The sequence below is a fragment of the Entelurus aequoreus genome, linkage group LG22 (assembly GCF_033978785.1).
Source record: "Entelurus aequoreus isolate RoL-2023_Sb linkage group LG22, RoL_Eaeq_v1.1, whole genome shotgun sequence".
In the NCBI taxonomy this organism is placed as follows: domain Eukaryota; kingdom Metazoa; phylum Chordata; class Actinopteri; order Syngnathiformes; family Syngnathidae; genus Entelurus; species Entelurus aequoreus.
In genome coordinates, this window is record NC_084752.1 from 18,128,583 (window position 1) to 18,156,379 (window position 27,797).

At 40.9% G+C, this 27,797-nt stretch overlaps 2 protein-coding genes across 4 annotated transcripts; one reads left to right on the forward strand and one right to left on the reverse strand.

The window, feature by feature from the left end:
- Positions 1-2,001: 2,001 nt before the first annotated feature.
- On the forward strand, positions 2,002-13,652 carry LOC133639359 (F-box only protein 30-like). 3 transcript variants are annotated; one of them, XR_009823777.1, is made up of 5 exons: positions 2,002-2,139; positions 7,173-8,747; positions 8,853-8,931; positions 9,111-9,195; positions 12,985-13,121. XR_009823777.1 is itself a non-coding variant. In XM_062032610.1 (4 exons), the coding sequence occupies exons 2-3, from the start codon at positions 7,188-7,190 to the stop codon at positions 8,880-8,882; spliced, it is 1,590 nt and encodes a 529-aa protein (XP_061888594.1). In that variant the 5' UTR covers positions 2,002-2,139; positions 7,173-7,187; the 3' UTR covers positions 8,883-8,931; positions 12,985-13,104. The 3 variants fall into 3 exon arrangements, 2 of the variants coding, with proteins under 2 accessions (XP_061888594.1, XP_061888593.1); XM_062032610.1 differs by lacking the exon at positions 9,111-9,195 and having other exon boundaries at positions 12,985-13,104; XM_062032609.1 differs by lacking the exons at positions 8,853-8,931; positions 9,111-9,195 and having other exon boundaries at positions 12,985-13,652.
- A 6,059-nt stretch (positions 13,653-19,711) lies between these two features.
- Positions 19,712-20,435, reverse strand: LOC133639888 (arachidonate 12-lipoxygenase, 12R-type-like). The gene is made up of 4 exons (XM_062033571.1): positions 20,265-20,435; positions 19,988-20,191; positions 19,860-19,930; positions 19,712-19,772 (listed from the first exon to the last, which is right to left on the reverse strand). Exons 1-4 carry the CDS (start codon positions 20,418-20,420, stop codon positions 19,712-19,714), a joined length of 492 nt encoding a protein of 163 aa, XP_061889555.1. The 5' UTR covers positions 20,421-20,435.
- Between the last annotated feature and the right edge of the window lie 7,362 nt (positions 20,436-27,797).

The window sequence follows — 27,797 nt, forward strand, 5'->3', positions numbered from 1 at the left end:
ATATATATATATATATATATATATATATATATATATATATATATATATATATATATATATATATATATATATATATATATATATACATATATATATATATATATATATATATATATATATATATATATATATATATATATATATATATATATATATATATATATATACCCCAGAGGTGGGACCAAGTCATTGCTTTGCAAGTCACAAGTAAGTCTCAAGTCTTTGCCCTCAAGTCTCGAGTCAAGTCCCGAGTCAAGTCCAAAGTCAAGACTGGAAAGTCTCAAGTCGAGTCCCAAGTCCTGCATTTTGAGTTTCGAGTCCTTTCAAGTCCTTTTAACCACAGACTAATATTTTTACACAGATTGTGTATGCTTTTAAAACGCTGTATTTATTTATTAAAACAAGTGCATTTGAAATTGCAGGAAAAAAAATAGTGCTGACATTGCACTTCATAATAGCACTATTAACCAGTCATTTTAATAGTTTAAACAATTTTAAACATTTAACTCATTCCTTTACAGAATAAACACATTTGCAAAAACAAACATTAACATACTATTGGTTGTATTTTATGAAAATAATATTACCACAGAGTTGAGAAGGAGCAAAGATCTTCAATATTTGTATGTGAAAATAACAAATAAATCTTCTGGGAGAGGATGACGCCCCTACAAGGGTTTGGTTTACAAACTTTCAGCCCCACCTAAAACAAAATTCACCAGCCGCCACTGATTATGATGCATTCTCATTTTAGGCAAAATATAGGACACTACTTTCTTAACAGTATAATTGTAACCAGGAATAAGTCTTCAAGTAACAATATTCAAATACTAACATTGTTGGGTAAAACAGCATTTGGTTTTATTCTGAATGTAGTGAAACAAATTGGTGGTTTTAGCTGGTATAATGACTTTCAGGTGTTTATATATGTTTAAGTATTTGGCAGACGCTTTTATCCAAAGCGACATACATAAAAAATACATACATAACAATCACTGTAAACATGATCATTTAAGGGAAGAATGTAATACAAAATATCAATACAAAGTGTCAAGACAGAATAAACTCTCTGCTGCTGCAGCAACAGAGATACAGTCTATAGGTCCCTAAGATATATAGATATCTAATGTATTCATACATTGTTTATGTAGGATATACGCATGTAACCTAATCATATTGTTTCTTCAATTTAAAAATAGCTTACCGTTTTTTCCCCCTTCTCTGGGATTATATTCCCAGTTTTGATTTCGGACGTCTGGTCACTTATAGCGTATAAGAATATTATATTACTGTTAAGCAAACTATGAATAATAAAACTCGCCAAAACATGTGTCCGTTATCATAGCTACACGTATGACAAAAAACCGGTTATAACTTATAACCATAGACATGTTCTAAGGGTACGCAGCATCGAGCGCTACTGCCTACTGGCGCAGACGAGACGCGGGGCCACCATCTTGGAGTGGTGATCCGCTCCACTCAGTGCAATTGATTTGGCAGGAGCAATGAACTGTCAGCGCATTTAATTCATTTTACCTCACTGAATACCACTGATTTTCACGCGGTTTTTTGTCATGTGGTTAGAGCCACTGAGTAGGATGAGTAGTGCTCTTATCTTTTGCCGTTTGCAGCATTGTAGACAAACATGCCATTATTTTGGACTTGCTGTAGTGACAATTAACAATAAAATCTTGGAAAATGAGTACAAAAGCCCTTCAATTGATATCCTTGTTAAAAACATTTAAAATTATATAGTTAGCCCTTTTTGCCTTTTTTATTTTGTTTTTTTAAAAATATTTTTTAGTATTATTACCCCCCTATCTGTATTTGCTTTTGTTTTATTTTCTTGATGTTGAAAATGCCTTGAATTTTGTGTGAATTTCAAATGTATATTTGTTGGTCAATAAAAAATACAAATACAAATAAAAAAAAGAAAGAAAAACATTGGCGGCGACCCGCCATATAATAGAGAAGATAAAGTTACGGTAAATGGCGTAACTCTGTCGGTCACGTGACCCGGCAGACAAGTAGGTCCAGGAAGTGGACCAGGAAGTGTAGCGTAGGGAACAAGTTACTTATCATTCATGCTGCAGGTTTATTTTAATTCATATATACATGCATGTCACCCAACGACAAAAGGTAAGAGGATAACGTACAGTTTCAATGCTAACTTTAGCATGGATGCACTTGTAAACTTCCGACAATGCTAGTTGTTATTAGCCAAAGGGCTCCGTAGAGATGACTCAAGCTAAAGCTACATACGCAAGACATGACAGCAGTGTAACAAGGGCTTCTTAAAATAGGTCGTCCTGTGAAAAAAAGGCTGTTTTCTGTTCGAAGAAAACAAACTGCTACGCCTATGTTTCGCAAACACCAAAAGTTAAGGTGCAATCGTAATATTTGACTTGTAAGTATTTGCAATGCGTTGTGTGTGGAGTAGTATTCAGCCGTGTAGACAAACATGCCATTTTTTGGACTTGCTTTCATTATTACAAAAAAGCTTGATTAAAGGTTTAAGTTATTAAAACCTAAACGACTTTGACTATTACACTGTGGAGCAGGCTGCTTCAAGTACACACACCGTTTCCATATGAGTTGGGAAATTGTGTTAGATGTAAATATAAACGGAATACAATGATTTGCAAATTCTTTTCAACCCATATTCAATTGAATGCACTACAAAGAAAAGATATTTGATGTTCAAACTCATAAACTTTATTTATTTATTTTTTGCAAATAATAATTAACACGCTGCAACACGTGCCAAAGTAGTTGGGAAAGGGCATGTTCACCACTGTGTTACATGGCCTTTCCTTTTAACAACACTCAGTAAACGTTTGGGAACTGAGGAGACACATTTTTTAAGCTTCTCAGGTGGAATTCTTTCCCATTCTTGCTTGATGTACAGCTTAAGTTGTTCGACAGTCTCGTTGTGGTATTTTAGGCTTCATAATGCGCCACAAATTTAAATGGGAGACAGGTCTGGACTGCAGGCAGGCCAAGCTAGTACCCGCACTCTTTTACTATGAAGCCACGTTGATGTAACACGTGGCTTGGCATTGTCTTGCTTAAATAAGCAGGGGCGTCCATGGTAACGTTGCTTGGATGACAACATATGTTGCTCCAAAACCTGTATGTACCTTTCAGCATTAATGGCGCCTTTACAGATGTGTAAGTTACCCATGTCTTGGGCACTAATACAACCCCATACATCACAGATGCTGGCTTTTCAACTTTGCGCCTATAACAATCCGGATGGTTCTTTTCCTCTTTGGTCAGGAGGACACAACGTCCACAGTTTCCAAAAACAATTTGCAATGTGGACTCGTCAGACCACAGAACACTTTTCCACTTTGTATCAGTCCATCTTAGATGAGCTCAGGCCCAGCTAAGCCGACTGCGTTTCCGGGTGTTGTTGATAAACGGTTTTTGCCTTGCATAGGAGAGTTTTAACTTGCACTTACAGATGTAGCGACCCACTGTATGTAGTTACTGACAGTGGGTTTCTGAAGTGTTCCTGAGCCCATGTGGTGATATCCTTTACACACTGATGTCGCTTGTTGATGCAGTACAGCCTAAGTGCAGTGATTTCTCCAGATTCTTTGAACCCTTTGATGATATTACGGACCGTAGATGGTGAAATCCCTAAATTCCTTGCAATAGCTGGTTGAGAAAGGTTTTTCTTAAACTGTTCAACAATTTGCTCACGCTATTGCTGACAAAGTGGTGACCCTCGCCCCATCCTTGTTTGTGAATGACTGAGCATTTCATGGAATCTACTTTTATACCCAATCATGGCACCCACCTGTTCCCAATTTGCCTGTTCACCTGTGGGATGTTCCAAAAAGTGTTTGATGAGCATTCCTCAACTTTATCAGTATTTATTGCCACCTTTCCCAACTTTTTTGTCACGTGTTGCTGGCATCAAATTCTAACTTATCAGTTTGAACATCAAATATGTTGTCTTTGTAGCATATTCAACTGAATATGGGTTGAAAATGATTTGCAAATCATTGTATTCTGTTTATATTTACATCTAACACAATTTCCCAACTCATATGGAAACGGGGTTTGTATTAAACCTGAACATAATTTTTTTTTATACTCCTGTAATCCATCCATCCATTTCCTACCGCGTATTCCCTTCGAGGTCGCGGGGGTGCTGACGTCTATATCAGCTACAATCATAGGAAACTACGAAGCCCCTAAAGGGACATGGAGGGGGAAAAATGTTTTGCGAGATCTCGCAAAAGGTTTTCTTTCCTATGTTAGTGAACCGGAATTAAAACAGACACAGTGATGGTGAACCGGAAGTGAAACAGACACAGCAATGGAGGAGCCTACACATCATCCGTGGGAGAAGTTTATTGATTTCTATTTTAGTATTGGCCTTGCATATAAAGACATCAAATCGTATTTTGGTCCCACAACAGAGCACAGATGATGGGTAGGCTTCTCCATCGCTGTGTCCGTTTCACTTCCGGTTCACCATCGCTGTGTCTGTTTTACTTCCGGTTCACTGACATAGGCAAAAAACCTTTTGCGAGGTCTCTCAGAAAGTATCGCGAGGTCTCTCAGAAAGTATCGCGAGGTCTCTCAGAAAGTATCGCGAGGTCTCTCAGAAAGTATCGCGAGGTCTCTCAGAAAGTATCGCGAAGTCTCTCAGAAATTATCGCGAGGTCTCTCAGAAAGTATCGCGAGGTCTCTCAGAAAGTATCGCGAGGTCTCTCAGAAAGTGTCGCGAGGTCTCTCAGAAAGTGTCGCGAGGTCTCTCAGAAAGTGTCGCGAGGTCTCTCAGAAAGTGTCGCGAGGTCTCTCAGAAAGTGTCGCGAGGTCTCGCAGAAAGTGTCGCGAGGTCTCGCAGAAAGTGTCGCGAGGTCTCTCAGAAAGTGTCGCGAGGTCTCTCAGAAAGTGTCGCGAGGTCTCTCAGAAAGTGTCGCGAGGTCTCTCAGAAAGTGTCGCGAGGTCTCGCAGAAAGTGTCGCGAGGTCCCTCAGAAAGTGTCGCGAGGTCTCTCAGAAAGTGTCGCGAGGTCTCGCAGAAAGTGTCGCCAGGTCTCGCAGAAAGTGTCGCCAGGTCTCGCAGAAAGTGTCGCCAGGTCTCGCAGAAAGTGTCGCCAGGTCTCGCAGAAAGTGTCGCCAGGTCTCGCAGAAAGTGTCGTCGCCAGGTCTCGCCAAAGGTATCGTCGCCAGGTCTCGCAAAACATCCATGTCCCTTCAGGGTCTCCGTAGGAAAGAGTCACAACAATGTAAAAACCCTAAAATTAACTAAAATAGAGTTAAAAATAAAGGGTTATTTTGCTGTAACATTTTTAGTTCGGGGCATACTTCGCCAGGGGTCGGGAACCTTTTTGGCTGAGAAAGCCAATCCATCCATCCATTTTCTACCGCTTGTCCCGTTCGGGGTCGCGGGGGTGGTGGAGCCTATCTCAGCTGCATTCGAGAGCCATGAAAGCCAAATATTGTAAACGGTATTTCCCTGAATACAACTAAATGCGTGCATTTTTAAGTAAGATCCACATTTTTAGAGTACAATAACTCTCTTATTCTTTTTAATAACATTGTTATTCTGAAGCTAACCAATCATAAATAAAATACTTCTTACCATTAATGCGACCCTCCTGCATCCCGACGGACAGCTGGGATTGGCTGAGCCCCCCGCAACCATGAACAGGTGCGGTAGAAAACGGATGGATGGATTAAAATGCATGAGAACGTTTTATATTTTGAACGTTATTTTTAACACTGTTATTTCCAGCGGAATTATTCATTACTTACCGTGTTAAGCAATGTCAGCTAAGATTTATCTAAGAGCCAGATGCAGTCATCAAAAGAGCCACATCTGGCTCGAGAGCCATAGGTTCCCTAGCCCTCTACTACGCCATTCGTACTGTGCTGGATTTTGGCATGATTCCCCTTCCCTCTGAATGCGATCACATTGATTAAAGGATAATTTATTATGCATATGAATGTAGTCGCGGGTCATCCAGCATGCCATGCGGTTTTGCTTTTTATTAATTTCATTATGGAACGTGTCGGTTACAGTTAAGAACTTTCATCAAGCAATCTCATTACAGTTGATTTATCGGTCCCTCTAGGGATTCGCCAATGTGCAAATTCAACCGTTACCTCAAATTACGTGCAGATTCACAACTTTGCACAATGTCTGCAACTTCTCCACACATTTTTCAACAAAATTTCCGCTTATCAAAGTTATCTCTGAGCGGCGCTCAAACGCAAACGTCAACTGTCTATTTACAACTAATGGAGTTTTTTTTGTGTAGCCAAAGCATGAACAACCACATGTAACAATATATAAAAAATATATCTATTGCTCAAACAGCAGTTGTCGTCCTTCCGCATAGCTCAGTGCTACTTCGAGTTCCTTTCTACAGTGCTAAGCTTTCTGGGTAATGTATATAGCCAATAACTTCCTCGTTTAAATGTTTTTATATATTTATTAGAACATTTATTTTAAAGGTAAGAGCATTTAAAACAGATTCTCATTTGCAATGCTGACCTCGCAAAGAGGCAGCATTTACATGACAGATATATTGAAGTGCGACAATAATCTCTCGTTTACTAACAAAAATTACCGCTACAGAGCTCTTTTAAAAGTTAATGTGTTAGAACAAAAATGAATGTTTACAATACTTTAACTTAACACTTTTTAAGCGTGAAACTAATATGGAAAACTTGTGGATGACAGGGCACCACAAGTTGCAATTGTTTCTGTAATTATAATTAATTATTACTATTATTAGTTGTTATTCATTAAAACAGTACAGTAACTTTACAATAAGCTCTGCCTATGTGCTTTTACTGCCATCTGGTGTCTACTTTTAAATCAGCGCGGTATAACACAAGTAAAACATCAACAGGGTATTTGTTGTCCAATTTGTGTTGAAATCTTGTGCTTTTTGAGGTTAAGGCTGATTAATTGTTATTGGAATAAAATGCCGCAACTTTCTTTTAAAAGCTGCAGCTTTTAATGATTTTTGCAGCTTTTCTTACCGTGAATGATAAGTAACACTACATATTCCATATATATTTCCTGTGCTACACTTGGTGAAACAATCATCAAAAAAGCCTGTGAAATCCTGGAGGGATTCTTTTAAGTCTCTATGTTCCAATTCAATGCCAACAAATGTGTTTTTGTCCTCGTATTTTGCAGTAAAGAATTGTGAAGATGGATGAAGACCATTCTCACTGTATGAGCTGTGTTAACCAGAGATGCATGATCAGACCACAGCTGGGCTTCTCCTGCGATCTTATCACCTGCCCACAGGTGTGCGGGGCCATCTTTCACTCCTGCAAAGCCGAGGAGCACCACCTCCTGTGCCCTCTTTTGAGAGTCCCCTGCCTGAACAGTGCCTATGGCTGCCCTGCCACTGTGGTGCGCCAACAAACGTACGCGCATCTAGAGGTGTGTCCTGCCGGGGTGGTGTGCTGTACTATGGAGTTAAGTGGTGTTGCGCCACCTGTCGAGAGGGGTTCGCTGAGCCCAGAGAGTAAGATTGTGAGGGTAATAGAGCCAACTGTCCCGTTCTCGTCACAATCTTCATCCTCCGCAGAATCTGCGAGAGAGAGAATCATTAATGGAATTATTGGACTGAATGAGCAGAACGACACTAAGCTGCACAAGGCCACTTTGGAGACAGCGAGGAGCTTGGCCACCGCTTTGGAGTTGGTCAGCAGTCTCAATGCCCCTGATAGCTGCACTGAAGGCATGAGAGCAGAGGCCACTCTCCAGGCGAGTAGACTGGGCCGCCTCGTGCAGCGTGGACTGAGCGCAAATGGGTGTCAGGAAGAAAGAGATACAAATAGTTCAATAACTGAGTGTCTAGAGATCAATCAAAAGGGAACTCCCGTGCACATCAGCAAGGGAGTGGCGCAAAGGGCTGGTCATGTGGTGCTACAAGAAAGGGGGCTGGTCCTAGAAAGCCACAAGCCTGAGTGGATGCCGCACAGCTGTCAGGGTTTTGACCATGACAAGTCTCTGTGTCGATCACAAGCTAAGATGGAGGACAAAGCTGATCTGGAACAGGGTGACGACCCCATGGAACTTGAAGAAATTGATGTCATCACAGCAGAGGAGAACATCTTCTGCCTGGAAAAGTCCAGAGACTCTCAGAAGATCTCGGATACGTTTGGTATTGACGGAAGCCACGTTGATTTCGGTACGCAGACCTTCTCTTTTTTAGCGGCCAGCCCGGAGAACTACATAAGGGTCGGCGACATGGCCTTAGCCACCCATCCCAGACCCGTATGGCGTGGTCTTGTCCTGAAAGAAATCTGCGCTCAGTTTTTTCGCCGGGATCAGTTCTCCTCGCATTTCACTAATGTCCACGGTGACATTCAGCCTGGTCTCGACGGGTGGATAGCGCATCGTTGCCCCCTCGCTTTTTACGGCTGCCCCTTCTCCCAGCAGAGGTTTTACCCCTCGCGTCCAGGGGCCAAGGTGATCTTTGACAGGCGGCTCAGGTCCTTCGGAGTCCAGCCGTGTCCCGGTTCAAAACCTTCAGGCGATTCCCAGTCCAACCTGTTCAGCGGATTACCGCATGAGATACTGTGGCACATAACTGGCTTCCTGGACAGTTTCAGTCTGTGCCAGCTGTCTTTAGTATCCCGGACCATGAGGGACGTGTGCAGCGGTCTCCTCCAGACCAGAGGCATAGTGGAGCTGCAGTGGGAGAAGACACAGTGCTCCAGTGGGCGCAGGGCGGTTTCGTGGCAGATTAAACACAAAGTAAGCTGGAAGTGAAAAAATAATTGAACCCCTATTAATAGTACAACTAAAAAGGAGGAATGAAGAAGTGCAATGCAATTTACACCTCGTTCTTTTGATCTTTAGGAGGTCCTAAGAATGCACTCACACATTTGAACCTACAGACAAAAACTGTCAACTTCCCAAAAACTGCATTAAAAATGAGGTACATCAACATGTGTGCCACTTTTAAAAGTATATCATCCCAATGATAATTCCACAGTTAAAATTAGTTTTTTTTGTAGTTTTTTTTTATTTGATAGTTGAAATTGCCAATAGTTATTGGAATCTATAATACAATTTGTCGATAGTCTGTGATGTCATCACTTGTGTTGTTCTTGGTAGAAACGGACATAGAACGCGAGTCAGCAACAGGAAGAGAAAACTAGCTGCAGCCACTACAACAACAACACGAGCAAAAACATTGAAGGTGTGGGAACATTTCACCCTAAACACGTCAAAAACACAAACAACTCGATGCGATTTTTGCAAAGCGGACCTCTCTTTTCATGGCGGTGCGTTTCAAGCAGAGCCATGTCAGACTTCCAGAGGAGGATAATTGTTACCTTGCTCTCTTGCTAACTGTGTAAAAACAATACCTTTAACTATCATTTTAGCCAAAGTCCTCCAGCCAAACCTTGTCCATGTACACTACCGTTCAAAAGTTTGGGGTCACCCAAACAATTTTGTGGAATAGCCTTCATTTCTAAGAACAAGAATAGACTGTAGAGTTTCAGATGAAAGTTCTCTTTTTCTGGCCATTTTGAGCGTTTAATTGACCCCACAAATGTGATGCTCCAGAAACTCAATCTGCTCAAAGGAAGGTCAGTTTTGTAGCTTCTGTAACGAGCTAAACTGTTTTCAGATGTGTGAACATGATTGCACAAGGGTTTTCTAATCATCAATTAGCCTTCTGAGCCAATGAGCAAACACATTGTACCATTAGAACACTGGAGTGATAGTTGCTGGAAATGGGCCTCTATACACCTATGTAGATATTGCACCAAAAACCAGACATTTGCAGCTAGAATAGTCATTTACCACATTAGCAATGTATAGAGTGTATTTCTTTAAAGTTAAGACTAGTTTAAAGTTATCTTCATTGAAAAGTACAGTGCTTTTCCTTCAAAAATAAGGACATTTCAATATGACCCCAAACTTTTGAACGGTAGTGTATCTGTGTGTAGCTTTCTAGAGTCAAGAACATTAACATCCTTAGGCTAATTAATATTTAAGTGCCGTATTTGACTTTTATAATGATACAGTCGTCCCTTGTTTATGGCAGTTAATGGAGACCAGACAATGACCACCATACACGGATTTCCACAAAGTAGGATTATTATTTTCATAAGAAAAAAAAACTGTTTTGGCTTACTAAATATGTTTTTTTAACATTAGAGCACTGTAAACATGAAACAACACCCATATAGATTTGTTTCACCCAATATAGCAGTCCTTCTCAAATAGTGGGGCGGGCCACGATGTCAGGCGGTATTGTTTCCTTTAATGTTATTAAGCTTACCATGTTATGCAGAGGTATAGTTATAACAATTTTATAGACAATGGAGAGTATATTTTCTTCTTCCTAGGGGGGCGTAACAAAATATTTGAGAAGCACTGCAATATAGTAACCTTGAGTGTGTTTTAATGTACTGTACTCACCAGTAGCCCGCTAGATCCTCCAAGCGTCATTGCTACTAAAACACGACCAAAAGGTGGAAATATTTTGTCCGATTTTGGGCAATTCTTCTAAATTAGAATTGGGCTTTGAGTGCTGAAACCACAGGCAAAAGTTGTTCCGCAAAAGCTCGGTGAACAGTCGCAGATACGATCTTTCACTGTGTTGTTAGCATTCTGTCGTGTGAGCATTGTGTGTCCTGTGTTGTCATTCCAAGTAGCTCAAGCCAAAGCTGTTTTATTGGTGTTGAAATTGAAGTGCATCAAAAGAGTTTGTCTCCACTTTGCTCGGAAAGCTGCTGATAAATGATTTGTTCAGTCTCAGTTCGCCTGAAGTGCCGCCCTAAATGTCCGATGCTGCGTCTCATTGTTGTCGTTCGTTATTGTTCCACATTAAAGTCTCACCAATGTGAAGATGTCTTATTGAAGAAAACACGACAAATACTACACTGTAATTAGGGATGGACGGTAGGGCCTAAAATCTACATTGCGATATATATTGCATTGTCCCGCGATAACAATGTATATGATTTTATTTGGTATGTAATGATAATATAATTATTTCAGAGTAACTAGGACTCTTAAATTGGCGTCCTGTTGCCTCATTTCTCGTTGTATATTTTCTCCAAAATATTTTTAATCTATTTGCTAATTGACTGTTCCTATCTGGTTATTTTCGGTTGCAACGTTGTTCTATCTACAGTACACTTCTGTTAAAATGTATTTAGCATTTATTCTTCTGTCCTTTCAATTTCGATCCACCAAGCTTTCCTGTTAGCGGTTAGCATGGCTTATTGTATCCTCGTGTGTGCATGTTAAAGCATGTTTAGCTATTCCTCGTCATTATAAGAAACTTAGTTTATTTGCCGTCAAATTTTCGGGACACATGCATTATCTCCATGTAACGATATAATTAAAATGTCTACCGTCAGCCACATTTATTATCATATATTGTTAGTGCTGGTGCCTCACAATAAGAAGGTCCTGGGTGCGATTCCGGGGGTCTTTCTGTGTAGTGTTTGCATGTTCTACCATATAACAAAAAAAAACCTAAAAATCTGGAATGTAGTGAAGCCGCAATATTTGAAGCGCGATGTGCTGTAGTAGCAAGGGACAACTATTATTTGTGCAGTCCTAAAAAAAAAAAAATCTGTGGTACTTTTAATGGCTTTCTACAGCTTGATTTTTAAATGGACCAAAGTTTAATAGATATGTTTAGTTTTGCAGAAGCTTAATGAGAAGTACAGTTCATAAATAAGTAATAATCTTTATTGTTATAACATTCCAGAAATATTTTAAGCTGAAAAGCCAATGGATAGATAGGAACCATTTATTACGCTTCATAATAAAATTAGGTGACTCATTGTTACGATAGTCCATGACTAATTGACTATCAAATGAGTTAGTTGTAGTCCTTTTTGAGTAGCACTTTTGCAGAAAATTGCAAAATGGGAGAAATTGTAAGCTTTGAATATGTAGGGAAGAATTAGGGCCCTCTGATGGATAAATGTACCAATTGAATGCCAGTAGTACAATCATTGATATAAAGTAGGCCTGGGCAATTATTTTGACTCAGGGGCCAATTTTAGAGAAAAAAATGTGTCTGTGGGGCCGGTATATCTATTTTTAGGAACACTAATACAAAACCTCACAATAATGTCTGATTGAATGCTAAAAACGTTATGACAGACCGCCTGAAAAAACAATGACGTTTAAAAAATTTTTACAGAATGAGACACCCAGAATGTACATGAAAATAAAGAATATGGGCTGTACAATGTCAACTATGAACGAGAAAGCATTATTGACAACATATGAACGTCACACCCCCTCTCAATCGACATATTTTACAATCAAGCGAAACGCAACAAACACAGCGAAATATGAATGCAAAGGGTAAAAAAAACAAACCCACCTACAATCTGATACATCACTAAGTTTTAGAACTTTGTTGTGGAAATCTCCTTCCGCGTCTGTCCCTGACACCCGCATTTCAGGCTGGCCGCCCTGGAAACACTCTGTGGAAACGGACACACTGCTTGGTGCCTCGTCTGAGCTGCTGTGATTTAGATGACCATAGTCACTAATTAGATTACCATAGTCACTAATTAGATTACCATAGTAACTAGTATATCATGCAAAGGCACAGATTCCAACAATTGAAATACTTTGTATAGTTCAAGACTTACAGTCATTTGAAAACATCACTGCACATCATAATGGCAGCTACAGTTTCCATCTTAAAGATCTAAAAAAATTATTTGGGAATGTCCGGCTTGCCAGATTGAAAAGCTTAACTGGCCGCATGTGGCCCCCAGGCCTTAATTTGCCCAGGTCTGATATAAAGGATTGGGTTATGATTTTAAAAAATTGCATTTTTAATGCTTTTCAATGGGCCGTTTTTGCTGCGAAGAACACATTTCAGTTTTTGTGTATCTTTTTAATTGGTCTTCTACTTTAGCTGCACCACTGTACTTGCAGCACATTTCCCACCCAGATCGTTACGTGAAATAGTCTATTGAGTGTTTTTGTTTGGTTTCAGGTGTGGAGATTCAGCACTGCTTTCACCCCAGTGCTGAAATGGGGCTGCAGCGACGTCCCCAGCATGGCCAAGCACCTCCAGAAGTGCCACTACAACACAGTAGAGCACAGGGCTGAGCCCGTGGCCCTCCCTGCTCTGTGTCCCGAGCTGGACGGCTTCTTGCTGAGTCCCACCCTGCGCCACGTCTCCCCTTATCCACGCCTCTGGTCGGTACCGGACTGATCACATGCCATTTTTGGGGAATTTGGTGCATTCATAACCACAATACAAGTCATATTGCTACTGTACACTCCACAGGCATGCAACAAACTGTCTGTTTAAATGTTAAATGGATGTAGTACTTAAAAACACTATTGAGAGCATTGCCTTAGCACTGCAAACACGAGTGACTCCCTTTTGTAAGCACAAAGAAATCGTTCACCTGTATTTTTATTGCAATATATGCACTCTAGACTTGTGTGAATCTAGAAAATAATGACAGCACGTTCCCAGGATTTGTTTTTACTCATCAATGTTTACATCATGGACTGTTTGATTTTAGTATTTACTAAAAAATGGATGGATGAATGTCACCCTTATGTCAACCATCATATTGCTCGGTTTAATGCAACATCATTTTTTGTTTTGTTTATGCTCACTTGAATAAAAGCAAAAAATACTTTCCACTATTAATTTGTGGGAGGTCTGTCCAATGGATCAACCTCCAAAGTCAGCGTTCACTGTGTTCTAATGTCCAAACATTTTTACGGAATTACCTGCATGTTACAAATTGTGCTGTTTTGGGAGTGTCGAGCACCAACTAAATTGATTTCAATTTGAGATGTTAATTGCAGATACAAGTGTTTCGAGTTAAGAGCACACTCACTATGTTTCCATGCACCAAATTAGTCTGATTACTCAAATAGTTTGTTTATTTATTTTAATTTTCACACCTACATGTGAAGTTCCAGTGTCCATGCACACCCTCTAATGCAGACATGGGCAAATTAAGGTCGCCTGTGCTTTTCAATCTGGCCCGCCTGACATTCCCAAATAATTTTTTTAGATCTTTAAGATGGAATTTGTAGCTGCCATTATGATGTGCAGTGATGTTTTCAAATTACGGAATTCATTTTGAACAGAAATAGTCAATTCCAGATTCAAACATAAGACCTTTTTTTTTAATGCAACCACAGTTTATCTGCCAGACAAGTGTGAAAAGAATACTAATGGTATGAAAATGTTGAAACAATTGTGCACACGGTCATGGTGTGTCACACTCATTCTATGGTCTTCATCGTTGGTTCCCTTTGTTAAACAAGACTTAAGGGTCATACATTTCCCAAATATGTACCAAACTTCATTGTTTTGATTGCTCACAATCACAAAACGCTTCATGTGAAATTAAAGATGCACTAACAGTGTTGCCAACTTGGTGACTTTCTCTCTAAAGCCTGAGACTTTCCTACACTTAGAGACTTTTTTTTTCTTCTCAAAAACGACTTTTTCCGATGTTTAGGAAACATGCTAGCATGTATCACAGGTGCTGCCGTGAGCCCCTCCTTACATGCAGTCAGGTTGACAGTAGCCTCTCGCAGCAGTCCCAGCTGCAGTCAGAGTGGTAACGTTAGCATGCTAATATTTGATGTTAATAACTACGTCTTGCATGGTCCAATCGTGTCCGAACTTTTATTGATTAATTTGCCCTGTAGTTTGTTACTGTGGGTTTGCTTTGACTCCGAGGGCACCCACGACTGGCAAAATAGTAAGCATGTGTAAATCTAGCTCAAGATTTCACGATTTCCTTCAAAGTGTTTCTAACATTTTATAATGTAGAACAAAAAAAATAAGAAAAAAATCAACTAAAAGTTTATTTACAGTTCTAATCAATCAATCAAAGTTCATTGACGGTATATAGCCCTTAATCACAAATGTCTCAAAAGGGCAGCACAAGCCACAACGACATTTTAGATCCCACATCAGGGCAAGAAAAAACTCAACCCAATGGGAACAAGTGGTGCCATGGATGCATTAGCATTTTTTTTTTAACTCACGCTTGTTTTCCGACACGTGATTTCTTCCCGGAAGTGAAAACCAGTGGTGGTTGACCAAGCCAAATGGCTGTTGTGCAGCAAGCAGTGTGCGAACTATCTGAGTAAGCAATGGGCCTAGATCTTCCTGCAAAAGTCAGATACGGGCAAAAAAAATCTTAACTATGCAATGGAATAGATCCCGATACTTTATCAAAAAAAGATTTGTCGGTGGAGTGGCTGGAGCCTATCCCAGCTGCATTCGGGCGGAAGGCGGTGTACACCCTGGACAAGTCGCCACCTCATCGCAGGGCCAACACAGATAGACAGACAACATTCACACTCACATTCACACACTTGGGCCAATTTAGTGTTGCCAATCAACCTATCCCCAGGTGCATGTCTTTGGAGGTGGGAGGAAGGGGGCGAATATGCAAACTCCACACAAGAAGACCCCAAACCCGGTAATCGAACTCAGGATCTACTCCCTGAGAGCAACCACTTCCCCACCGTGCTGCCCTTGATATAAATTAAATACATGCAAAGTGAGATATATCAGGCTTTTATTTGATAATTTTGATGATAATGGTTTACAGTTTCTGAAAACCTCAAATTTTCTGAGATTTGCAATTTCAGGTTTAAAAAAAGCTATAAACCTTAATCATCAATATTAGATCAAAAGAAGGCTTGACATATTTTCAGTTGCATGTTATGCGCCTATGTCATGTATTAGTTTCACCTTGTAAATCTGATTGCTGGAATAATCAAATCTTTTTACGATACTCATATGTTTTGAGTTTCACCTGCAATGGCAAATTTCCCTTTTGTCGCACATCATTTGTCCTATTTTTAAGGCACAGATTACTCATGGATTCAAATATCGGTCGTAGTTGATTAAGGAATTTTTATGAAATGTGTGTTTGATTTTTGTTCATATCCCAGAAGGCAGGGTACACAAAGGACAAGTCGCCACCTCATCGTTAATGATGTTAAAGTTGTTATTTTGCGACTTCTTTTCCATGATTTTGTTTTATAATTAAAATTAAATTTGATTTACAAAGTATAAAAAAATGTTTCACATAAATAAAAAAAGTGTGACGATTTTTTGCAACAATCTTGTGAGATGATGTCGGCCAATTCCGGAAGCTCGAATGAGTTCTACAAATTGTGAGTTCAGATATTTAATTTCTTTACTTTTTCACGTTTAATGTTTTTTGCTATTTTTATTTTTACAGTAACACATAAGATATGTTTTAATTACTGATGTGGGTTTATTGATAAGAACCTGTTTTGTACACTGTTGGTGGTGATTCAATGCCCAGTAGTGCGTAAATGTATTTCGGTATCGTATTTCTCCAGCAATGGTCATGTGGGGACATATTTTGAGAGGTAATCATTGGACACAGGACATCACTGAAGGCCTAGGTGGGAAACACACGGCCCGCCACTGATGGCAACGTAAGCTATCTAAATTCTGATTGGATACAAACTACAACTAAAAACAACAGCACTGGAAGGAGCATAATATGACATGAAGAGAGTATGAATACTTTTAGATATTTAGGGAAAGTAAATCAAAAATGACTTATCTCTAATTATGATCATGATTTCTGGTTATGTTAGGCCAGTAGAGAAGGCCTTGCTGGCCCTGACGGCACACCACTGGTATTAAGATATCCCATTAGAACAGTGGTTCTTAACCTTGTTTGAGGTACCGAACCCCACCAGTATCATATGCGCATTCACCGAACCCTTTAGTGAAAAATAGAATGTTTTTTTTCAAATTCAAGACAAAGTTATATGTTGTTGGTAACACTTTAATATGGGGAACATATTCTAAGTAACAAAGACTTAATTTAGAGTTATTTGGTTAGGGTTAGGGTTAGAGGGTTAGGGTTATAATAAGGCCATGCCGAATGAAGCATTAATAAGTACTTAATAATGACTAATTAAGAGCCAATATGTTACTAATTTGCATGTTAATAAGCAACTAGTTAATGGTGAATATGTTCCCCATACTAAAGTGTTACCATTTTACTGGTGCACAAAATGAACCGTGCATGAACATCACCTTGTTCAAAGAACAAAACCAACACAGTGCATAAACTCACAACAAATTACACACCTGCAAATCAGTGTGACTTCAGCTGTTGCCGTATCCGTAATACGCCGATAAGGAGAAGTTTTTATTTACACAATGAGTCGGGTGTGTCTTGACCTCCGCCGATCCCTTGAGCCCGACTCACCGAACCCCTAGGGTTCGATCAAACCCAGGTTGAGAACCACTGCATTAGAATATGCTTTGAGACTGTGGTCTTTAAAATAGATACTATTTCATGGTCTACTTAAATCAATAGCAGCAGTTAGAGGTAGTTGTAAGACAAAAAAATTTAGCTAAGTGGTAATGTCCATTCAACCTAAAAATCTAAATACAGTCGTGGTCAAAAGTTTACATACACTTGTGAAGGACATAATGGCATGGCTGTCTTGAGTTTCCAATAATTTCTACAACTCTTATTATTTTGTGATAGAGTGATTGGAGCACATACTTGTTGGTCACAAAAAACATTCATGAAGTTTGGTTCTTTTGTGAATTTATTGTGAGTCACTTGGAGCCATTTCAAAGCAGCTTAAGGTTCCAAGAGCAACTGTGCAGACGCTTGTTCGTAAGTATAAAATGTATGGCACAGTTTTGTCACTGCCACGATCAGGATGAAAATGCAAACTATCCCCTGCTGCTGAAAGAAAATTGGTCAGGATGATCAAGAGTCAACCGAGAACCACCAAAAAGCAGGTCTGCAATGAATTGGAAGCTGCTGGAACACAGGTGTCAGTGTCCACAGTCAAGCGTGTTTTGCATCGCCATGGACTGACACACTACCATGCAAGAAGGAAGCCCTTGCTCCAGGGGCTAAAGTTTGCTGCTGATCACATGGACAAAGATAAGACCTTCTGGAGGAAAGTTCTGTGGTCAGATGAAACAAAAATTGATCTGTTTGGCCACAATACCCAGCAATATGTTTGGAGGAGAAAAGGTGAGGCCTTTAATCCCGGGAACACCATTCCTACTGTCAAGCATGGTGTTGGTAGTATTATGCTCTGGGCCTGTTTCTCTGCCAATGGAACTGGTGCTGCCTCCAAATTCTTCAGGACAACCTACAATCATCAGCCCGGAGGTTGGGTCTTGGGCGCAGTTGGGTTTTCTAACAGGCCAATGACCCCAAACAGACATCAAAAGTGATAAAGAAATGGCTAAATCAGGCTAGGATTAAGGTTTTTGTCACACAGCGGTGAGGGAAGTCCTGTCTTGGGGTTGTCTGGCAAACTTCCTGTTTTATGTTGAAAGTCTAATCCTCCTCTCGTTTCAGGCCACTTGCTCTTCCTCCTGTCTGATGTCTTTCCTGATTGCCTGATTGTGTCCACCTGTGTCACCCTCCCTCATGTGTATATAGCCCTCGTCTTCCCCTGTCTTGTTGCCAGAGTATATCGTCTCGTCGTGTACCGCCAGCCGTCTTCCACAGTCTTATCCCAAGTTGTTAAGTATTGCCTCGCCTTATTCCGTGATTTCTTTGTACCCTCTGAGGAAGAGTGATTTTGATTTGCTAAAGTTTTTTGGTCAGTTTTTTTTTAGCTAATTTCATAGTGCTTTGCTTTACTTTTTTTCCTCCATTTGGAGCGCTCTAGTTTGTAGTTTTCTTAGCTCTTTATAGTGTACTTTCTGTTTATTGCTTCTCGTCTCCTCTGCATGAGCAATTTTCCTTTTGTGTAGTTTATTATAGATTGTTGTTTTTTCGTTATTAGATCAGCTTAGAATTTTGCTATTGCCTTTTTCCTCCCTATGGAGTGATTTTCCGTTCATTGTTTTATGCCCTGTGCTATGTTTCTTTTGTTACTCTAGTGTATCAAGTATAGAGTTTGTAGCCATTTTAGAACGTATTTAGTAACAAACGTGTTTGAATCATTAAATTTACTCAGTCATATGCTTAATTTTAATGAACTTCAATTAAGACTGTCATAAATTGCCTTTCATTGTTCTCTGGGTAAGCCTTTTCCAACGTTGTTTACTACAAAATAATGTACTGTGTGACAATCTGTTACTTCACTTCTGTTTTTGTTTCCTTGTTTTGTGTTTATTTCCGATCAGTGCTCTTATTTTGGTTCAATTTCCGCCTTGTCTCCCTGAGAGTGGTTTCCCCTCACCTGCTGTTAATAATCAGGCGGCTATTTATGCTTACCTCGCCTGCTCCTCAGGGCTCGAGGATTGATTTATGTTAAGAACCTTACATGCACGACTGCTTCTTTCTGTTTTGATATTAAAATCCTCTTACCTGATCCTCATTCGCCTGGTTCCTGCATCTTTGGGTCACTACCACTGCAGCCTTGCAAGTTCCTCACACTATAGCGTGTGCTTATATCTTATCGGATTTATATAAATAAAAAAGGGGTGTCCTGATCTGATATTGATCTGACATCAGCACGAAACATGTTTCAGATGATATCACCTGAAGATCTCAAATATAAGCTCAGACACAAGCATACCACACCATAAAATACAAAAGTAAAAATATGTATGTTTATGCAGATGTTGTATCGGATGATAGTAGTTAGATGTCCCCTTCAAAACAATTAGATACCTGTTAATGACATTCCACAGCCTGAAAGCGTCATCTCTGTAATAGAAGTTAGGAACAGACTCCAGGCCTCTGGCAGAAATTTCTTCATGAGGGCAAAGTGAATCGTAGGTCAACTGGGCCCTTCTCATCAGCACCACCTGTCCATCTGCGGAAAGCGAAGTCTTACAACAAAATGTAATTAGAAAGGAGACGGTGGAGGGGGAAAGAAATCAGCTAGAAAAGCATTCCTTACATTATCAAGGTTTCTCCCAGGACCGTAAAGAGTAGCACGGGCCATTGTGTTGACATAAAGGGTATCAGCAGCTGGAGGACACCAGTGGCAGGTTAGCGTCAGACAAAGTCACTCACTGCGTCTTTTACCTTGTACAGAGGGTGAATCTTCGGCAGGTTGCGAAGGGTCGCCATGGCAAAAACCTCCGCTGTTAAATGAGTGTTGTGCAAATGGCTGACAAACTCGCCATGGAGGGTGTCGACATGCCTCACGTACAGCTTGGCCAGCAGCCAGTCCACCTCAGAATCACTGGGAAGGAAAATAGGTTTGTCCTTGGAGGGTATCTGGCCGAGCTGCGAGGAAGAAGGTTCTTACAAGCTGGTATTTGCGATATTTTTGCGAGCGATTCATGAAAACAAGGCACACCTGAATTGCAATGGGCATTAGTTTCTTGGCAGGAGTCAAGTAAAGCAGGCACAGGGCAGCTGTCAAAGGAACAGGTTTACCAGCCATAATTGTTGTTGGCAGAGCCTCCATGATTTTGTAGTCCACAATGAAGACATTTCCCTTCTGTGGATACATGGATAATGTCACATGATACAAAAATCTGAGAATTTGGTCAGAAATCCTAAATTAACCAACCGGAACCTATACAAAAATGAAGCAACACACTCCAAAACTGCGCTCTACAAACATTGTAACGCGGAAGATGTCCAAATTCAAAATCTTTCATTTTTTATATTTCTCTGCAGGAGCCATGGCTACTACCCTTTTAATGTACTTTTCCCCTAAACATATCTTGATATGGCAACACAAATGTGACTCAGGTTTTCATCTCATCTAAACTTTTTTTTTTTTTTTACAAAAATGAGCCTTTTTGGGACCTCAGGCTAAAATCTCTACTGTAACTTAAGTAAATTGTATTTATAAAGCACTTTACACAGATAAAATGACAAAGCGCTGTACAAACATAGGTGAAGTAAAACAATTCAATTAAAACAGGGGCAACGTCATAAAAAGGATACAAAGGTGAGTAAAAATGATAGTTAAAAGGTGCATTAACTAAAATATTTACTAACGAGAAGTTTTCAAATGTTTCAACACAGTCAAGATCATGGAGGGACTGGTGCAAATTGGTCCAGAGTCTGGGAGCTATAGCCGAATGCCAGGGTCTCCACGCGTTTTAAAACTAGTTTTTGGGATCGTTAGAAGACCCTGGCCTGAAGCGGAGGCCTCGCCCCGAAGAGTAGGAGCATAGCAAGTCAGTGATGTACTGAGGGGCCCCACCATGCAACGCATGGAATGTCAGGACTAAAATCTTAAACTCAACACGGAATTTAACTGGAAGCCAATGAAGACTGGATAAAACGGGGGTGATGTGGGCTGTTCTGGGTGCACCGGTCAAAAGTCTGGCAACTTAACCCTCAAGGGTTCAAACCTCAAAATGTGTTAACAGATGTACATTGTAATGTGAATATACCAGTTAGCATTAAAGTTAAGTTAAAGTCAAAACGATTGTCACACACACACTAGGTGTGGTGAAATTACTCTCTGCATTTGACCCATCCCCTTGTTCCACCCCCTAGGAGGTGAGGGGAGCAGTGAGCAGCAGCTGTGGCCGCGCTCGGGAATCATTTTGGTGATTTAACCCCCAATTCCAACCCTTGATGCTGTGTGCCAAGCAGGGAGGCAATGGGTCCCATTTTTATAGTCTTTGGTATGACTCGGCCAGGGTTTGAACTCACGACGTTCCAGTCTCAGAGCGGACACTCTAACCACAAAGCAGGTTTGTGACATACAATGCTATTCAACTGGCCATTGAGTTCAGTAAAAAATTTGGGAGACAAACATTTTTACAGCAAATTCCTTAAGTGCTGCTTTTGTATTGAGGAACTGGACCACTGTAAAAAAAACATTGGCATATCCTTGCATTGACATTAAAACCTTACCAGCAAAAATGGGTCTAAACTTGTGATATACGTGACAGGCATTCCTCAAGGCACCCCTTTAAGTCATCTCCTTTTTGTCAGTTTGACTTTGTTTTAAATGTTTTATTGGATTTATGCAATTTGAGATGCAGCCAACATAGTCGCACACCATACATAGTTTGGATTAATTACACGCCTCATTTCCCTTGTTTGGATCATAAATATAGAGTTAAACGACGTCCTTGCTGTCTGTGCCGTCTTCTTCCCCTGTACACGTAACAATTGCATCATTATGCCTCACTTGTAGGTATATTTCAGCTCATTTAATTTCCTATGTCCTCTGTGTATTTCATTTATATCTGCATTTCTCATGACACATTATCTGTATGTAATATTGGCTGCATTGTCTGTGTGCCATGTTGTTCCAGACCACAGGAAACGTTACCCAGCTTGCATAGATTGTAATAAATCCATTCGAAGAAGGCAACCCGCCATTTCCTTTAACTTGGACACACACATTGGCGTGGCGCAGTTGGGAAAGGTGGCAATAAATACTGATAAAGTTGAGGAATGCTCATCAAACACTTATTTGGAACATCCCACAGGTGAACAGGCAAATTGGGAACAGGTGGGTGCCATGATTGGGTATAAAAGTAGATTCCATGACATACTCAGTCATTCACAAACAAGGTTGGGGCGAGGGTTACCACTTTGTCAACAAATGCGTGAGCAAATTGTTGAACAGTTTAAGAAAAACCTTTCTCAACCAGCTATTGCAAAGAATTTAGGGATTTCACCATCTACGGTCCGTAATATCATCAAAGGGTTCCGAGAATCTGGAGAAATCACTGCACGTAAGCAGCTAAGCCTGTGACCTTTTAATTTCCCCTAATAAAGTATTTCTGATTCTGATTCTGATTCTGATTCGATCCCTCAGGCTGTACTGCATCAACAAGTGACATCAGTGTGTAAAGGATATCACCACATGGGCTCAGGAACACTTCAGAAACCCACTGTCAGTAACTACAGTTGGTCGCTACATCTGTAAGTGCAAGTTAAAACTCTCCTATGCAAGGTGAAAACCATTTATCAACAACACCCAGAAACGCCACCGGCTTCGCTGGGCCTGAGCTCATCGAAGATGGACTGATACAAAGTGGAAAAGTGTTCTGTGGTCTGACGAGTCCACATTTCAAATTGTTTTTGGAAACTGTGGACGTTGTGTCCTCCGGACCAAAGAGGAATAGAACCATCCGGATTGTTATAGGCGCAAAGTTGAAAAGCCAGCATCTGTGATGGTATGGGGGTGTATTAGCGCCCAAGACATGGGTAACTTACACATCTGTGAAGGCGCCATTAATGCTGAAAGGTACATACAGGCTTTGGAGCAACATATGTTGCCATCCAAGCAACGTTACTGTGGACGCCCCTGCTTATTTCAGCAAGACAATGCCAAGCCACGTGTTACATCAACATGGCTTCATAGTAAAAGGGTGCGGGTACTAGACTGGCCTGCCTGTAGTCCAGACCTGTCTCCCATTGAAAATGTGTGGTGCATTATGAAGCCTAAAATACCACAACGGAGACCACCGGACTGTTGAACAACTTAAGCTGTACATCAAGCAAGAATGGGAAAGAATTCCACCTGAGAAGCTTAAAAAAATGTGTCTCCTCAGTTCCCAAACGTTTACTGAGTGTTGTTAAAAGGAAAGGCCATGTAACACAGTGGCGAACATGCCCTTTCCCAACTACTTTGGCACGTGTTGCAGCCATGAAATTCTAACTTAATTATTATTTACAAAATAAAAAAACGTTTATGAGTTTGAACATCAAATATCTTGTCTTTGTAGTGCATTCAATTGAATATGGGTTGAAAATGATTTGCAAATCAATATATTCCGTTTATATTTACATTGTGGATAATGCATATGTTTAAGAGCTATTTCTTTATTCATAATCATGTTTGAATCAGCTCATTTCTTTCCTTAATTTTACTCTGTATACTAGTTTCTCTTTGTCTTCAGATTGCCTGGTTAGATAGGGTCGTAAACCATCAGGAATGTGAACACAACCCCCAAGTCTCTCTTCTTATCAGTGTTGGGGGGAGGGGAAAGGCGGGCTTTCTTTGTGTGAAAAGAGTTGCTTTTGGCCTGTGGAATGCCAGATCAACTTGGGCTACGCATTTGGATGTGTTGTTCGAGGCTGGTCTCTATTCTCAAATATTTGACAATAAAACTAGAAAATACCTATTCTGTGATTGGTGTATATCCGAGATCAGTTTGTGTCATCTAAGTAACTTGGGACTGACCAGCGTTTTACATCCCACTTGGAGGAACATCTGGTCAAACGCAACAATTTGGGGGCTTCGTCCGAGATGACACGCTGACAATTGGACCTTCTCTTGCAATCTTCTGGACAGACTCACATGGCCAAAACATAATTCAAGGTAAGCAGAACCTTTCTTTTTAGATAAAATCTGCATTAGGAGTCTGCCCAGAAGTCTGTAAGTTAAACACTGCTTTGTACCGCAGACACAGAATGGTGATTTTGATAGATTGATTGCATTTTTGCCGAGCCTGCCATTGCATTAAAATTGTAAATAGGTGGTCAACTCACGCCATTGTGTCTCGATTACCGTGACGGGCAGTTTCATTGACGAGTGAACTAATAGTTGGGTGTGGCTCACCCTGGGTAGTTGGTCGCCGCCTAAAAGAGTAACGGGTTAAAGGCCCTCGTATGATATGGAGGTTAGAGGCCTGCATATTGCACGATAAATTGCACGGGTTAGAGTTAGAGGCTCTAGCTGCGTATTGTACGAAAAATTACGGGGTTAAAGGCCGCCGTATGGTTTGTGGGTTAAAGGCCTTCAGGGGTTCGAGGCCCTTCTGAAAAAATAGACACAATGGCCACTGAGTGTGACAGACAGGAATGTGATGGCGGTCGGGGAGGAATGTGATGAATCATTACTGTGTAATGATCAATTGAATGGACGGTTGTCGACAATAAAATTAGCAAGTAGAGTTTAAAAAGAAAAAAAAGAGAACGTTCCTTGAAAGGGTTAAGAGGGAGTTTACAATACTCGAAAAGTTGTGAACTCAAACGTCTGGTAAAATAAAAAATAAAATAAAAAAGTAACTGGAAGTTTTATGGTAAAGTGAAACGCAGAGAGAGTGCTTGTGTGTGTGTGTGTGTGTGTGTGTGTGTGCGCTGGTGAAAATGGTCAAGAAAAAAAAAAGAGCAGGGTTGGTGCTCGAGAATTTAAGAGTTTGGCGTATGATAAAAGTAAACGGGGATTACGTGGAAAAACGAAATGCAACGAAAGAACCGATGATTAATGACAGAATTGACTGATTGGTCTTTTGCCTGCCGCGCATGCGTAAGACAATTCAAACGACCCGCCCAGACTTTGACTAAGCCACCGCCCTATGACGTAAAGCCGGAGGCGTCTTTATACCCACTTTTGACAGTCACAGGAGGAGCCCTGGTGGTCGAAACAGAAACAAAGCTCTCTGGTCCACCCCCTACTCCTGTGACAAATGAGGGCGGTGCTCACACAGCCTCTCTAAGATTGAACCCTCCTCCAAAACTAATGCTGTCTCCTGAGTGTAAATCACCTCTGGTGCCTAAGCCCCAAAATAACAGCCACCCAGCGGAAAACCTCCCGAATATGACTAATCTTACTAGACAGCAGATAATGCATGAGTCAACGCAAAACTCCTCACTTTACACGCCAGACCATTTTGTTGCCATAAACAAATGCCCTCCCCCAGTAGATGACAGCCTCTCACGTGCACATCAGACATTCTTGAACAACACACAACAGAGCAAGACTTTGTGGTCTCCTGTAACTGTTAATGGCTCAATGGAAGACTACATTGACCAACACCCACATGAACCACATGCATACAACATACGCTCAAAAAAGCTGGAGGGACACGCATATCCACTTTTTCCTGATAATATCGGCAGATTCCAATATAAGCCTTTTGCTGTGGCAGACATGCAAGCCATTGTTGACAAACTTCCACCGGTGTCTGAAGGTGGGAGTCTTTGGCTTAACATGTTAGACAAACTAACAGCAGGGTACACTCTCTCAGTAGAAGACTTTAGAAGCATTTTGTATCGTTGTGTTTCCACACAAGATGGCAAAAATACAGAACAACAAGTAGGATTAATGGCTGAATCTTCGACCTCACCGATAACACCATACGTTACAAACATAGCTACTGCTATGCGCAGTCTCTTTCCTCAAGATGAGGATGATAAGGCTAGTGACAGAGCAGCAAGGAAGCAACTCCTTAATTTACAGATCGCTGAAAATAAAAGGTTAAAAGAACCAAAAGGTCAAAGATCAGCTAGGATATATTCAGCAGTGGGTGACCTTGCTTTTGAGTTCCAACAGGTGGAGGAAAGAATCCTCAACAGACGTGCGACCAGACGGTTGGACTCGGGTGGTGGACAACACGGTGCTTCAAAGCCAGTCCGGGGTGGAAACTGTTTCGGCTGTGACCAGCCTGGTCACTGGAGTCGTGACTGTCCGAACATTTCCGAACAGGAAAGGTTCCGTAGTGCCAACAAACGAACATTATACCGGCGTGGCAAAGGACGCCCACCGCAGGAGCCCCAGCAGGAGATACAGACTGGCCCCCTGCTGGACATGAGTGTCAACGGACAATGTTATCAGTTCGTGATTGACACTGGCGCCACCCATTCGATTCTGAATGCAGAGGTACCAAAGAAACTGTGTGCTTCCTCTTTAAAGGTCAAAGGCTTCGCTGGGGTCACAAGAAGGTTACCTGTCACCAAACCACTTCCGGTTCAGATTGCGGGACACACACTAAAGCACCCCTTCGTGATTGACCTGCACACACCCTGCCAGATTGGTAATGACCTCCTTTACAGACTGTACCCTGACATTCAATATCGCACAGAAGGAACCTTCCTGGTGTTACCTGACGGCTCAACCACCCAGCTGCGACACCACTACCAAGGCTCCTCCATGAGCTCATACCACAGCCTGAAACAACAGGAATGGCTGACATCCAACTGCTCTAACAGTGAAAACCCTGACTGACTGAGATGCTTCCGTGTGTTCTGCCACCCGACTCGCCATATGTTATGATCACCAGTTAGACACTCGAACCAGGAGACCTTTGACTCCTTTGTATATTTATATATGTTGGAACTCAAGGTGTGGTTGCTCATGTTGACCTATCTTTGAAACAACTAGCATGGTATAAGATGGACACAATTGTGTCCCACATTGTTCACTTGCTCTCTGTCTCGCCTACAAAACCAAAGAACTTAGGTGCAATGATAAGACACGGCGTAGCTGCCAAACATTACACCGACACCCAAATACCACATTTTCAATTGTTTAGGTTTAGCACATAGTTGTGTTAAACACATAACTATGGGCTGCACTTTAGACACCTGTAGGCTACGAGGAGCTAGCAGCTACACAACAGCTGAGCTAAAACGACACATTACACATTTAAGCATATCAAATAATTATAGTTGCTCATTACATACACAAAGTTGCCATGGCAGAAGTCTGATAGAAAGTATTCAGTAACAAACGTGTCCGCATCATTCGACTTTCTACAACATGAGCTTGACTTAATCAATTATTGGGGCCACCAGGTGTGGTAAAATTTCAAAATACTATTGATAAAGCATCCGCCATACGGGTAGTATTTTTCTAGTATTTGTGACAATATAAAATATAAGCATATTTAGTGGAGTTTGAGTTATTTGTGATATTGCTAAGGGGTCCCCTACCCTAACACCACCCCCCAGTGGACCACAGAGGCTAAAGAGACTATCATTGACCTCAAACATGACTTGTCCTCCGCTACTTGACTATTAGCTGACCTTTTTCTTAGATGTTTCTGAAAGTGATAGTATGACTAACACAGTCCTTTTTCAGAAACAGAAGGGGGTGAGTGAGGGTGGATACAGACTCCTTGGAACAAAATCGACAATCATCCGACTCTGACACATTCCATAGTTTTAACGTTTTTACCGTGGG

What these genes read in the sequence shown, in the direction of transcription:
- LOC133639359 (XM_062032609.1), top strand. Translation starts at nt 7,188, where the DNA reads ATGGATGAAGACCATTCTCACTGTATGAGCTGTGTTAACCAGAGATGC. An exon ending in CGTGGCAGATTAAACACAAA is followed by an intron (nt 8,748 to 12,984) that starts GTAAGCTGGAAG and finishes GTTTGGTTTCAG; the next exon opens with GTGTGGAGATTCAGCACTGC.
- LOC133639888 (XM_062033571.1), bottom strand. Translation starts at nt 20,420, where the DNA reads ATGTATCCACAGAAGGGAAATGTCTTCATTGTGGACTACAAAATCATG. An exon ending in TAATGCCCATTGCAATTCAG is followed by an intron (nt 20,192 to 20,264) that starts GTGTGCCTTGTT and finishes TCTTCCTCGCAG; the next exon opens with CTCGGCCAGATACCCTCCAA. An exon ending in CTGGGAGAAACCTTGATAAT is followed by an intron (nt 19,773 to 19,859) that starts GTAAGGAATGCT and finishes CGCTTTCCGCAG; the next exon opens with ATGGACAGGTGGTGCTGATG.